Genomic DNA, 13,752 nt, shown 5'->3' with positions numbered 1-13,752 from the left:
GGATCTGGTTCAGCTGAGTTAGTACCTAAATATACTTGGCCCCATGTTGGAAGGCTATGCTAAACATAACATCTAATGGATCTTGGGATAAAGAGGCCAGTTTCTAGTTCTCATCCTTTAGAATTTGCTGATGCCTTAATATTGTCGCTGAGGACGATTGGACCATGTATTAGTGCTATATTCTATATGAACTACACCCTGAAAATTGGTTTTGATGCGAAAACGTCCATTTTGGTCTAACGGCTCATTTCTCAACAATCAAATGCTCCAGTTCAGAATCGTAGTATGAGAAAACAGCATTAGCAAAACACAATTCTGGACTATGAGGTTCTGCTCTTTATACCTGTAACTTTAAGTTTATACCTAAACTACAACCCAATTAAAGATGCCACTAGATATGACTTGGCAAAAAAAAAAAAATGAAGTATAGAATGACACAAACCCCCCCCCCCAACAAAACAAGAACTGAATGAAAGAAAAAGATCAAGATAAACATTTGTAATAATTAAACAGAAATATATATAAATCGTGGGCTTTATATATATGTGTGTGTGTGGTTTTGATTTGTGGACTATGTGGGCTTTATATGTAAATCGTGCTACTAAACCTGGATAATGCAACAGCCGAAGAAATGCCGATGGTTTATCTAAGGCCCCCACTTTTTCAAAGAAGTCCTCATCTTCGTTCAAAGCCAAAGCAAGTAGAGAAAGTAATTTTTTTCCAGCGGACCTGAGGTAACATATCCAAAACCATACAAACATAGTTCTCCTTTTCTATAATTTGTTATTGTCAAACTACAATAATCGATGGTTAATTTCTAGTCTCATTTATCATAGACAAAACAGTAGTAAAGCAATCAACATCAGGGAAAAATCAGAACTTACAGGACCTTTCTATAGAAACTTTCCATTGTATGTCTCCAAGAAGTTAGAACTTCTGGAATTTCCTTGCCAGAATACAAAGTAATGATCTATCAAAACATTTATCAAGCAATAATCCATAGTCTTATATATATATATATGTATTCATTCCCAAAGTACCATAGTTAACATCAGACAGAGGAGACAACAAACCTTACCAACCACAGAAACACTCCAAAAAGATTAATGATTACATACCTTCTGAAGGCCATTGATTCAAATCAACCACAGTTGTAATATCTTCTAAAGGGCCAATATAAAAGCTCTCTTTCGAGTCACCTGTTTGGAAGTTATTTGAATAATATTATTTTTTTACTTCCTTTCTTCTTTTCCATTAAGCACAATAAAAAATGAAGCAATGAAACCGAAAGTAAAAAAGATTTCTTCTTAAGTCCAACCATCCAATTAATGAGTCATGACTCAAACGATAGATAATAATAAATGTTAAGTATACACGTATAAAAGTTCAACATTGAAAAAATGTCACGTGTAAGTGGTTAATATAATATAGTTTGGCCTAAACTCATACGGTTAAACTTTTGGGTTGAGTGGTATCCTATATGTTAAGTTATGGTCTCACTTAAAGATTCCCCATGGTGGTAATCTCCCAAACAAGTTGTGTCAGAGCCAATAATAGTGTGCGGTATGGTGGTCCCTTTTATGATTGGAGCAAGGGCAATGCATATGCATGGATGGTGGATCGCTTTCATAATTGGAGCAGGGATGATGGTGCATAGTATGGATAAAGCCCACATAGCCCACACAAGTGATCCTAAAGATAATAGCAGTGTGCAATGTTGTAACAACCCAGAAAAAGTGTTAGTCACATCTGCGTTATCACACCAAAATGACTAATCAATTTAAAACTTCTCTAGAATCACTTATAAGCCTAATTTTACATAGTAATAAGTACTGTGAGACTTAGCACCCATGCATATCATTTTATACACCATTCACTCTATGTGGGCAACTCATTTTTCCAATATGGGACCAGAGTATTACAAACTTTCCCATTTAAACCTCTAACATCCTCGTTAGGACCACGGTATGCGATGCTGATAGTATCACATGGCCTATTACTAGGTGACTCTAACACCATTTGTAACGGCCTAAAGAAAGTGCTAGCCACATTTGTGCTATCACCCCAAAGGAACTAGTCAATTTGGAACTTCTCTATAATCACTTATAAACCCCAATTTCACATAGTAACTAAGCAATGTAAGACTTAGCACCCATGAGTATCTTTCTCCTCTTCCCAATATGAAACCAGAGTGTTACAAGTGTAGTCGATGGTATTAGTCCCTTTCACAATTGGTGGATGAATGGTATTAGTCCCTTTCACAATTGGTGGATGAATGGTGGGTCCTTTCACAATTGGAGCAGGGATGAAGGTGCATAGAATGAATAAAGCTCAAGTAGCCCACACAAGTGATCTTAGAGATGGTCCATAAGATTGATACAGCTTATGTTCGAGAGAAAGTATAACGATGCAATGATGAACTCATGCATAAGGTGGAGATTATTGAATATAGAGTGTAGAAATGTTGAGTCCCACATTGAAAAGATGTCACATAATATAAACGATTAATATAGCATAGTTAGACCGAAACCTGGTCACACTTAAAGAATCCCCAAAAAGTGTCAATCTCTCAAACAATATACAAGTTAAATGCTAACAAATAATAAAAAGCATTAATAAGCAGAACTTGCTAATTCACTTGTAAATTACCACAACAATAATCCTAGCTGTCCTCTACATGCAATTGAAACCACATTTGTGACATAGAACATTAAATTTTGTAACCTTTGGAAGTGGAAGTGGGATCGAGGTTCTCAGCATACAGCGGCGTATAGCCTCTGTGTTCCTTGCGAGCCAGTTTCATCTTTTCCTCCAAAGGGAGTGAGAAGAAGTTGCTGCTCTCCGCAAATACTCTCTCAACCAATTCTTGCTCCACCCCAGGATTCACAAGGTAGAAGAAACCATATTCTGTGCATGCCTATCATTACACATTCTTCTACTTTAGAGATTTCTTTTTATAACAATAATAATAATAATCGTTAAAATGCACAACCTTTTTCCATATAAATTCTGTGATTAATTAATAATTTCTGTATAGGAAAATCGCAATTAAAAAGGGATACTTTTGCTTTAACTTCTTCCTTCTTCCTCAAAGAGTGCTTTTGATGTCGAATGAGAACAAGTAAGGGTTGGAACCTGACGGATTGAATTGGCGGTGGAGACGGGATCCGGTGAGGACAGGTCTATGATAGGGAGTTTCAGAGCCTCCGTCATCTCCTTCCACTTCTTCACGGATCAGAACTCCAAGCCTCTCGGCGAAGAAGTTTGCTTTTGAAAGATAACCGAGCTTTTTATAGAAGGTATACGATGGAAATCAAAGAAAATATGGTATGGTGAGAGAGAGGAGAAAATAATAATTGTAAGGATAAATAATAAAATCCCAAATCTACTTTTTTATTTTTTTATTTTTTTATTTAGTATTGAATGCTTAAACTTCATTCAAATTTATAGGGTATACTAAATTACTAAGTTACAAAATAAATAAATACTAAGCTTAAACGGATTTTCATTTAATTGATATTGTACTAATCTTTTAAATGTGGGCTCAAGCTCTTCATATACTCGATGTATTAAATATTTAAATATTAGGGGCTAAATTGCAAATGCATGAATACTTTCATGGTAAAGTGTATTTAAAAATAAAAAATAAAAAAAAAAATAAAAAGAAGCAATTATGTTAAATCACTATCTACTTATCTAAAAAAATTATGCTAAAAAAGAGCAAATTTAATTATTTAAACACAAGAATTAACCACATCTTTCAATCACTTTTTTTTTTTTTCTAAGCGAAAAGGTTGGAAGGAGAAACTAATTGTAACTATCCTACTTGAGCGTGACCATAATAGTACCATCCCACAAGACGCCGCTCAGGAGGGATATCTTTCAATTACTTGAACACAAATGTACTTCTTTGGAGGATTAAGCATGGCAATATGATTTCATAAAAATAAGTTTAATACATCTTAGCAAAATGTGATAACTACCAAATAACTGCTTCGGCCTTTGAATTACCTCAATTAGGATACAAAAATGGCACAACCCTACACAGATTGTTCCCCCCCCAAAAGACCTACTCACCCATCTCTAAAGGGAATGACCCATACAAGTTCATCTCCTGAGCTGAATCTTACTAGCACAACTATAACCAGTATAATCCTTTTACTTGTATGCTTTGCTTCCCCTTCCATGGGAACTGCAGAAACCTGAAAGACTGCAACTCTCTTTCATTACTATCTCTTGCAGGTTCCCTTATTTCAAGACCACACTGAGGAGCAGCAATGGAAGGACAGGGATATTTTGAAGTTGACAAAATCGGCAGCCACAGCCTTCACCTCTTGGCTAGTCTACTTCTTCTTGTTCTCCTTGTGGGAGGTGTTTGATAAGCCATTCCGATACTTCTCCCTGGAGTGTGCTCCTCTTCCTCATCACTGGTTTCATCAGACCTCCATCTTGGTCCACCATTCGAATTGCGAACAGCAGCAGCAAAACCCTTCTCTCCATGGCTGAAAATTTAGGAGATTATATAAATAAGAGTGAGGGATGGAATTCCACGAACATGAAGAAAAAATTTCTGCATCTGCAATTAACCGCACAAGCAACAAAGCAGGCTAACAGGCTGTAATGGTGAAAGCAGGGATAAGAAATTATATTTACCTAAAAGAATCGTCCATTGGATCATCTGAGGAGACTACATTCTGAAGTCGATAATCTCTATCAGACTGGATCCTTTTGCCAAACAAATTAGTGTCCAGGCCCTCCACAGAATCTTTGAACAAGCCATAGTCACTACTAGGTGTACTTACTCGATTAGTGGTAAGCCTGTGGGAGTATGGAGGACTAGCATTTAGGAATTGGTTGATAAACCCATTTTGTTCTGTTTCCGGTGATCCGTCTTGGAGATTGCTATAGTTAGCCTTACTAATTTCTCTCAATGGTGAGACATTCAAGGGACTAGCCCGACGAGTACCAGGAGTTGAGGTTTCATCCAATTTGAAATCTTTGCTGATAGGTTTTAGTCCCCTTTCATGGAGAATTGATGGGGAGCCATACGTAACATGTTCAGAGCGATGATTGTTGACAGATCCATGTAGTCTTGTAGGAGTTTCAAAAACCGATGATCTCACAAAAGGAGCTGTATGGTCCATCCGCAGAAGAAGAGAAGAATCAGTAGATGAGGGAATCAATAAACTGGTCGATATTGGCTCTTGCACCTTAGGAAGATCAGATTTTGCTGCCATTTCAACTTCTTCACCAAAGTCAAAAGCAGTCTCAGGCAATTTTCCAGACTTCACTTGTTGCCTCTGGACTTCTGGCAGCAACTCCATGCAATTATCCTGTTTATTAAAAGAATATAATCAAATTCAAGATTTTATTTTAAGTAAATAATCGTTTCCCAACAAAATCACTTGCAGAAGAGCACAAACAATATCATTCCCATATACATGGTTATTTATCAGGATCTAGCTTGCAGGACCAATTTTTTTCCCATCTCAAACTTGTTCATGAGCCCCTGAAAGCTCACCCTTCCCATTCACACTAAATAAGCCACATCACACAAAGAGACACTGCCTTCTAGGCAATACTGCACCTTCCCTTCCCTTCCCAACCGAAACTCCCTCCCCCCCTGACCCCTGGGGCAACAATCCATAAAATAGACCACCTTATAGTTACTTAAAAAGTTTATATGACTTACAATCAATCTTGCTCTCCACTGACTTGCTGATCTTATTCTCAATAAAACTTCTTCGCTGTCAGAACTCTTTGAAATGAACTCCTGCTCCACTGTCTGAAGTTTAAGATCAACTTGGTATGCTTCAGTATATCGGTAGCGCTGAAATGATAAAGAACAACAATTTTGTAAGCCAGGATATACTTCCAAAACTGTTGTTTTAACAAAATATACTCATGCTAAGATATTTGCCATTTTCTTTCAAGAAGCTAAAATGGAGAGCTCCTCTTAAGTATAACAAATGTTCACAAACCATCCACAGATGTAAACTTGATACAGCGATACGTCAGCATCTGGGAGTAATTCACAATTTAATTGGGATGAATATACAGACACGCTAACATCTGACAGTGAAATGCTCATTCACAATAAAAGCAAAACACATAATGAGAGCAAATAAAACAGTATTGATTTCCTCAATGGAACCTTATCCCACCAACCACGTGACACATAAGTTATTTTATTCACTCCAACTTTTAAGTTTCCAGAAACCAGAAAATACACTTAAAAATAGGATGAGATCTAAGAATGTTTCTTATCATTCATATTCATTTATTTCTAAATTGCACCTGTCACGGTCACTCCATTGACAAAAATTCACCTTTCCTTGTTGAGAAGGCCTCAGGTATTCCTTTGTATCAATCTTCACACTTATTCTCACGTAATAGTTGTTGAATTTTGAATTTGATTTCTAGGAATTGAGTTCAAAATTAAATCTTGTAAAGTTGTTAAAGTAGCATCACCTAAGATGGAGTTCTCATATTTCAATATGTTACCTATAACTGTAATGTATAGTGCATTCATTCTAATAAACTATTTTGTCACCAACTAAAGAAATAAGAATTTATATTGAAGTAGAACTAGACATGTAAACAACCTAACGATTCATGAGTGTGAATCTATGACATAATCAATAAACAGCCAAATGAAGGAAGCTACATGGGGAAAAAAAACCAGAAAAGCTATCACAGACCTGAACAAAGTGACATTCACAATGACGATTCTTTTTAAGATGGTCAGCAACTTAGCAGTACCAAAGTTAGATGCTTAACCCCATAACTCAATTTTGAGTAAAAGTTAAAATCTTGTCAATACCTGAAGATAGAATACGACAAGAAGACTTCCAGAACTTGTTGAAGGGTCTTCAATAGAAAAGTCCAACAGGCATTTATGGATATGTTTCTCCTCATCAGAATTCCATGGCAACTCTATCATTCGATCTACCAAGTTCCTTCGTATACAAAGGCAACAGATTTCAGTTACCAATATCTCCACCCATTCCACCCAATTCCTAAGTTCACCTTTAAAATTATCAGAAGCATTCCCAGATGGTCCAGGCTTCAACTTCTTTTCCCTGACTCTGGTGCAGAGCATTCTCTGATGCGTAAATGCTTCAGTCAGAAGTCCACACTCCACCCTCACCCGAACGGCAGTGACAGCCTCACTAAGCGAAACCATCTGTAATCCACCATCACCCCCAGACCACCGTAAAACCATTAGAGCTGTATCAGGATTATTCCTTTCTAACAACACTTGTGCAATCTTAGGATGAGTTGCTGGGCCTGAGATATCTGGAAGAAGGCGACAAGCTTCCTAGGCAATATAATGTTTTAAGTATAATTAGCAATCCAACAACATTGAGATCATAAATCAAATTGTTCTGAAAGATCAAAGAGAACTTCCATATTAACGACATGCACTTGCATTATTTAATGCAAAGAATCCAAGACACTAAAACACCTTGGCTATGGCAAGAAGATATAATTTGGGAATTAGAAATGTCAGCGTTCTTTCTTTATTTCCTTTTAATGGAGATTGCAGTTAAATCTCATCTGCTTCAACTTTAAAACTTTTATAAACAAAAACAAGAACAAGATAAAATACTACACCAAGTTAGGAGTTTAATACAGAGCGCAATATGGACTAATTTGAGCTTAGACAAGCAGCACCATTAACACAAAGTAGAACCCAACACATTTAATTCAGAACTTCCACAGATGTTAGTTCCAATTATCTATTTTGATAAGTACAAGTTATTTCCAACTATATTACTTTTATGTTAAGCCTTTATACTATTAAGCTCCAAGACTCTTTTCTAACTCAAACTCTCATTCCTGGATAACATAAGGTAGGGAATTCCTTTCCACAGAACATCCATGCAGGAGGAGTATTTAAGTGCCACCTTGCAAAGTGCAGGGACAAGATTTTTTTTGGGGGGCCAATGCGTGTCTGTGTGTGTTGGGGGGCATTTAAATCCCCAAAATTTTTGTGATTTATATGAAAAAAGTTTCAACATTAGACATACTTATCAAAACACATTAGATATTAACCCAAAATTTTGTGATTTATATGAAAAAAGTTTCAACATTAGACATTACTATCAAAACACATTAGATATTAACACACACACACATGCACATGCCTGCAGTAGTGCTACAACCTAATCGTATATAAACCAAATTACATCCTAAAAGTATCGTATCACTATATAACTGAACAGATAAAACTAATCATAAAATATTAATTGAACTATAAGATTTATTGTGTTCCAAAATTTGAAGTTAAGGTTCAACTAAATTAGATACAATCGGTTTAATGATACATTTAATGCCTTGTCAAAAATTAAAATGATCATCCAAACCAAACAAGCATCTTAAAAATGTTACCTGCAGCGCCTCGTCTGTGTGGTCATCCAACAGATAAAAAACTAAAGATTCAAGTAATGAGTGCCTGGTAATACTAAAGGTAGCTGCAAAGTCCTCCATGATGTCTCTCCATGTTTCATCAGGCATTTCCCAATGTCGATCAAACAGATAATAGAGAAGCTGTTGTAAATGAAGGAAACAAAAAGAAAAAGTCCTGCACAATTACAATTTTTGTACAATGAACAGAATCATCCAATCTACATATAGGGAAGACAAAGGATACAATTGCCTGCTTTGCAACCACCAAATCAGAACTTCCACATAAGAAGAGTATATCAACTGCATTTCTTAAACTTTTAAAAGGATAGCACCCTGCCACCCCTTCTATCCTCGACTGGAGAATTGCTGAGACTCCACTTTTCAGCAGTAATGCAACTTCTGATTGCTCCCCTGTTTCGAGTGTAGCTCCCTGCTCTATATCAAGATTCACCAACGCATCTTCAATGAACAAGGAACCATCCTGTCTAGTGGGCTCTGCAGAGTAATTTACTGCATCAGGCCATGAACGCTTAATTGCAGCTGATTTCCGTTCACGGACAAGAGAACGCCATGATGTGAAATTAGTATACCGAGATTGCACATTCTCCAGAAATTGATGTCTTATACACCACATCATCATCTCCAAATGCTGAAAATAAAAAACCAGTACTGAGAGAAAAGATCAATTATGTGTAGATATCTAGAAATTGTTTTTGGCAGTTTAAATGAAGAAAGTTTACAACTATCCTAAACAAAATATCAGAGAAAAGTACAGGCAGTCGTCTTGCCGCCAAAAATTTTTAAGGCTGGCCTAGTCAGAATACGTGACATACACAATAACTACAATTTATAAATTCCAAAACCATCACTTGTGATTTCATATGCTTGGTGGCTATTGAAGATTAGGCTTTTTTAAGACTAGCCAATAAAATTGTCAACTCATAAGAACTCTAAAATCAATCTTCTATATGAGAGAGATAAATAAAATTGTTCTTTCAATAAGAAAAAAATATGTTATCATTATTATCGCAAAGACAATGCATATCCCAAAACAAATAAGAAACAGGCCACCCATCAAAATCAAAACAGTAGATAAATGTACTACACTTAAAAAAAAAAAAAAAAAAGATCTCAATTAAAACCTGCTTCGTCTTCAATATACTCTCTTGAAGGTGGTGCAAGTCACGAAGCTGTGCTGAAAGAGTCCCCTTAAAAGATGACTCCAAAACTTCAAGCACATTGCATATGCCAGCCAGCTGAACATAACACTTAAGTAGTAAACTCAACTTAGTGTTCATCTCACCCACTTCAAGATTATCTAATGAAAAATGTTAAGAAGTGCACACTCTTCAGATTATAGGAAGTATGCACATGCAAAAAAGAACAATGGCCTCCAAACATCAAAAATATTTTTAACAATTTAAGGATACAAATTCCTTGAAGTTCTGTTGTGATGTTTCTGAACGCCCTCTTGCACCAATCCTTGACAACCACTTCATCCAATAAGAAAGCTATGACAGGATCACTAGACACTGCACTTTCATCCATACAAACATCTGTTACATCTGTTAACTCTCTGTTAAAGAAACGTGAGCTTTGGATAAAGGAGAAATTTCAACAGAATGCCAGTATAATTACTAAAAGTGCACGTATCTATAGCGTATTAATAAGAATATTTGGTTATCTTGTTCAAGTTATCTGTCTAATTTTTTTTATTTTTTTTTCTATTTTATCCAAAATTCTCGAAATTTCCCAGCCAGTAATGTACAAAGCGGGGATAATACTTTTGATACGTAAAGTAGAGATGATAGTATTAAATCTAAAACTTATATATATGCCCCTGACAAAAAGAAGTGAAGATATCAGTCTTGCCATGAAGGATACAGTGACAAATCAAAGAAACTAAGTTATTCTCCAGGGCAACATCAAACAGAGAATAGAGACGTTGGACATCAGCAGTTAGTTGCTTGTCCCCGTCTTCCCTCTCTTGAAATTTCTCATCACATCTTTTGGAGATAAGGCCAGCTGCTATGCACTCATAATACAGGCGAAGTCGTTGTCTATTACCATTCTTTGGTATTGGGATTCTACATATAGGGCAAAGATCACACCGTTGACTACACTCTGCACACAAAGAGGCATGTCCACATGAGATCAAAACATACTGTACAGAGCGTCCACAGCTTCTCAAGTCTCTAGTTGCCCGACAACGTTCAACTTTTGCTTCATCACACAACTCAAACAGGTCAATGGATGCCAAGTGTTCCAGTGCTTCCTGAAATTGAAATTAGAAGCTAGGTATAATTTCTCATGAGTTAATAACATTACATTCAGTTGACCCTTTTTTCTTTTAGTTGCAGATGTTATGTTATGGTCTATCCTATATGATGAAAACATTAAAACTGAAAAACGATAATCAAGTATCAATCTACTGCTTACCCATGCTTGAAATAGAACAATTAAAATCTAGATTGAGACTATCATCCAGAGAACTCAAAAAAAATCCAAAATGGATGATAGGAGACAGGAGACAAAAGATATTTGGTTAAAACATTTGTATACACCAATTCAGTATTGACCCAACCAGATTCAATTTATGGCATTTTCTTCATCATAAATGAAGGCTGCCGTCCAAATTGAAACAATCTTTTAGAATAGCCTTCTACAAAATAAAAATACATAATTGTAATAACAATGCACAGACCAAATTATTGCAAACGGAGCTTCAATCTAGTCCAATCTGGAAAGCACGTCCAGTGAGACTTAAACTTAAGGCCAATTGTAAGTCAGCCATACACACTTGCAGAATTTGTAAACTAGCCTTTTATAAATATAAAGGAGTTAATTTTAGTAACCCAACTCATGCCAAGGAACAGTAAATAGACACCCCATACACAGATCACAGAATTGCATGCAAACCTTCATTCCAACCAAATCTCAAAAGACATGCTCACCTAAACTTAAATTGCAAGTTCAACAAAAACGTTACAAATGGAACATTTTCAAAAGAGCAGTAAAATCTAAGAAACAATCGCAATCACAGCCGCCTAAAGCACTGAGTCAGTCATACCATATTTTTATCAGGTAGGTCCTTTATGCATTTTATTGAGAAACCTATTTTTAATATGCAAAAAATACTATACGTATAGAATCATAAAAGTAAAAAAAAAAATTCTACAAGATAAACATATATACAGTAATACAAACTTTAATACATTTCAAACATATATACAGTAATACAAACTTTAATACATTTCAACCAATGGTCTAACAATACTCCAACACCCTTTTTTGGGTTCAGCACCTAAAGGTTTTAGCATCTTTTTATTTTTTCTGGAAATTATTCCATCTTGTTGTTTTACCATAATCTGCAGCCCCTAATATCCAAAGCACTTAGCATAAAAAGAAACACCAGAGCTGACCTTTTGATTAATTGGTGCAAGCATAAACTAGTTTCTTATAAGATGCATTTCTCCTAATTTCTCTCCTCCTAACCAAAATGAGTTCAGAGTATGGTATTTCACACGTTTTATCTATCCATGAATTTCAACTGACCTCAAAATTTCCATCCTCGAGTTGATCAGAAAGAAAATGTAGAATAAGAACTAAACATTGAGTATTAGGATTGTCATAAACCGGGACCTAAGAAAGCAAAAACCTCAACTCAACTAACTTTAATACAACAATTTCAACATACTTAACACTTTATGTACTTTCTAAGGCCTTCCAGAACGCAATTGATCCTAACCACAGGATAACCAACAAAACCCAGTTTTATAAATTGATATTGTCCATGTAAATGAGAATGAGAATACAAGATATGTACCTAAAACAGCTCAGTCATTGTAGTAGGGGAAATGGCTTAAAAAACAATATTGCCCTATAGAACCAAAAGATCACCACCCTAAATATTTTGAATTAGTCCTTTTTTTTTATAAGTACTTTGAATTAATCCTAAAACCCGAATATAACAACTGGGCTAAATGCTAGCTGGAGATATTTTGGAATTGAATCTAAAAAGCCAAACTGCCACAGCACCCACCTACGGTACTTCAACTGTTCTTCGTAGTGTAATTGGATCCTATAACCCAAAAATTGCAGCAAATTTTTCATTAATCTATGATATGTAGTACGTATTTCTACACTTTTAAGTACTAATACTTATCTAACTCAGCAATATTAAAACCCTGAGGCTTAACATACTTGGCATTTCGAAAAGCACTTCGATTTTGGTTTAGGAAGCAGAATTTGCATCAGTTTAAGCCCAAATAATAAAATTTTACTTCCGGACAAAACCACTACTAAGAACCAATGAGCTAACCGATTCTCTGCTGGTCTTCACAAAGCAATTGATTCTAAAACCCTAGAGAGTGTCTATAAAAGCAAAGAGCTAGGGTTTTAGAAGTGGGTTTATACGAGAATGTGTAGGGTTACACAGAATGAGCACCTGAACGGGTCGGCTGCTGTAGTTAGGTTGCGGAGGCGGAGAGGGCGATCTAGTGGCGGCGGTGGAGGCTGCGCCGTAGGGGGAGCTCGAAGGAGCGGTCGGGCCATTGAATCTCCGGTCCATTCTGTCACTCGGAGACTGCCGAGAGTTGATTGTTCCAAAACCCTAAATAGCAGGAAATGGAGAGAGGTGGGGGTGTTAGGGCTCAGTGAAGGAAAGCATTGGTGCTCACAGAAGCTTCTCACAGAGAGAGAGAGAGAGAGAGAGAGGAATTTGAGGAATTGGAGGGGTTTTGAAAAAGAGGATGCGAATAATTTTTTTTTTTTTTTTTCGAGGGCTTGGTTTCTTTTCCGGTTCCAATTCAAATTGGCATACATCCGTGGCTCCAACTCGGCGTTGAATTGGGCCGCTTTGATTTCCTTGGGCCTGAACCCAGCTTGGATCACGTGCTCAAGTTTTTCTATTTAAAAAAAAAAAAAAAAAAAAAAAAACTTTTACATATCCTCGGGCCTCATCATGTAGGCGAGAATAAAAATCAATTTTCGTTAAGTAACCTAACAGAATCTGTTATTTTGCCATATCATACCCAATAAAAACATGACATATGTTATTATTAATTTATGACTTTAAAAAATGATAACTATGATTTTCCACATCATTTTAGGACACCAGCTAAGATTGCACATTAGCTCTCACTCAAAGTCATACTGCTTTAGTAAATTAACATAATCTCTTTTATCCCCAAAATTTTACTCTTTGCGTAACTCCCTCCTCGCCACGATTTGGGAGCATTTTGCGAGAATTTGACGGTCACATCTTCTAACCATTGAAAAATAAATAAAAACAATATTTAAGTTAACAAATTGCGACAAAGTTTTCCTTCAAATTAAGTT

At 36.1% G+C, this 13,752-nt stretch overlaps 2 protein-coding genes across 7 annotated transcripts; both read right to left on the bottom strand.

Moving 5' to 3' along the window:
* Positions 1–10: 10 nt before the first annotated feature.
* LOC132173485 (UPF0676 protein C1494.01-like) lies at positions 11–3,324 on the bottom strand. Of its 6 annotated transcripts, none has more exons than XM_059584994.1 (5): positions 3,136–3,324; positions 2,725–2,917; positions 1,119–1,199; positions 885–936; positions 11–729 (listed from the first exon to the last, which is right to left on the bottom strand). In XM_059584994.1, exons 1-5 carry the CDS (start codon positions 3,211–3,213, stop codon positions 369–371), a joined length of 765 nt encoding a protein of 254 aa, XP_059440977.1. In that variant the 5' UTR covers positions 3,214–3,324; the 3' UTR covers positions 11–368. The 6 variants fall into 6 exon arrangements, with proteins under 6 accessions (XP_059440977.1, XP_059440978.1, XP_059440982.1 ...); XM_059584995.1 differs by having other exon boundaries at positions 3,063–3,146; XM_059584999.1 differs by having other exon boundaries at positions 673–729; positions 885–946.
* A 570-nt stretch (positions 3,325–3,894) lies between these two features.
* LOC132174985 (E3 ubiquitin-protein ligase HOS1) lies at positions 3,895–13,164 on the bottom strand. Its single transcript, XM_059586768.1, has 10 exons — positions 12,860–13,164; positions 10,297–10,687; positions 9,843–9,977; positions 9,555–9,730; positions 8,657–9,061; positions 8,395–8,553; positions 6,824–7,321; positions 5,693–5,830; positions 4,654–5,333; positions 3,895–4,502 (listed from the first exon to the last, which is right to left on the bottom strand). Exons 1-10 carry the CDS (start codon positions 12,980–12,982, stop codon positions 4,328–4,330), a joined length of 2,880 nt encoding a protein of 959 aa, XP_059442751.1. The 5' UTR covers positions 12,983–13,164; the 3' UTR covers positions 3,895–4,327.
* Positions 13,165–13,752: the final 588 nt, after the last annotated feature.

The sequence above is a fragment of the Corylus avellana genome, chromosome ca3 (genome assembly GCF_901000735.1).
Source record: "Corylus avellana chromosome ca3, CavTom2PMs-1.0".
NCBI lineage: Eukaryota > Viridiplantae > Streptophyta > Magnoliopsida > Fagales > Betulaceae > Corylus > Corylus avellana.
The sequence above is the reverse complement of the archived record's forward strand: the minus strand, read 5'-3'. Positions and strand labels throughout refer to the sequence as shown.

Coding starts and splice junctions, on each gene's coding strand:
- LOC132173485 (XM_059584994.1), bottom strand. CDS start 3,213: ATGACGGAGGCTCTGAAACTCCCTATCATAGACCTGTCCTCACCGGAT. Junction 1,200..2,724: donor TCCCACTTCCACTTCCAAAG/GTTACAAAATTT, acceptor ACTTCCAAACAG/GTGACTCGAAAGAGAGCTTT. Junction 937..1,118: donor GAATCAATGGCCTTCAGAAG/GTATGTAATCAT, acceptor AGGAAATTCCAG/AAGTTCTAACTTCTTGGAGA.
- LOC132174985 (XM_059586768.1), bottom strand. CDS start 12,982: ATGGACCGGAGATTCAATGGCCCGACCGCTCCTTCGAGCTCCCCCTAC. Junction 5,831..6,823: donor TTGTCGTATTCTATCTTCAG/GTATTGACAAGA, acceptor TTATCATTTCAG/CGCTACCGATATACTGAAGC. Junction 5,334..5,692: donor AGTGGAGAGCAAGATTGATT/GTAAGTCATATA, acceptor TTTAATAAACAG/GATAATTGCATGGAGTTGCT.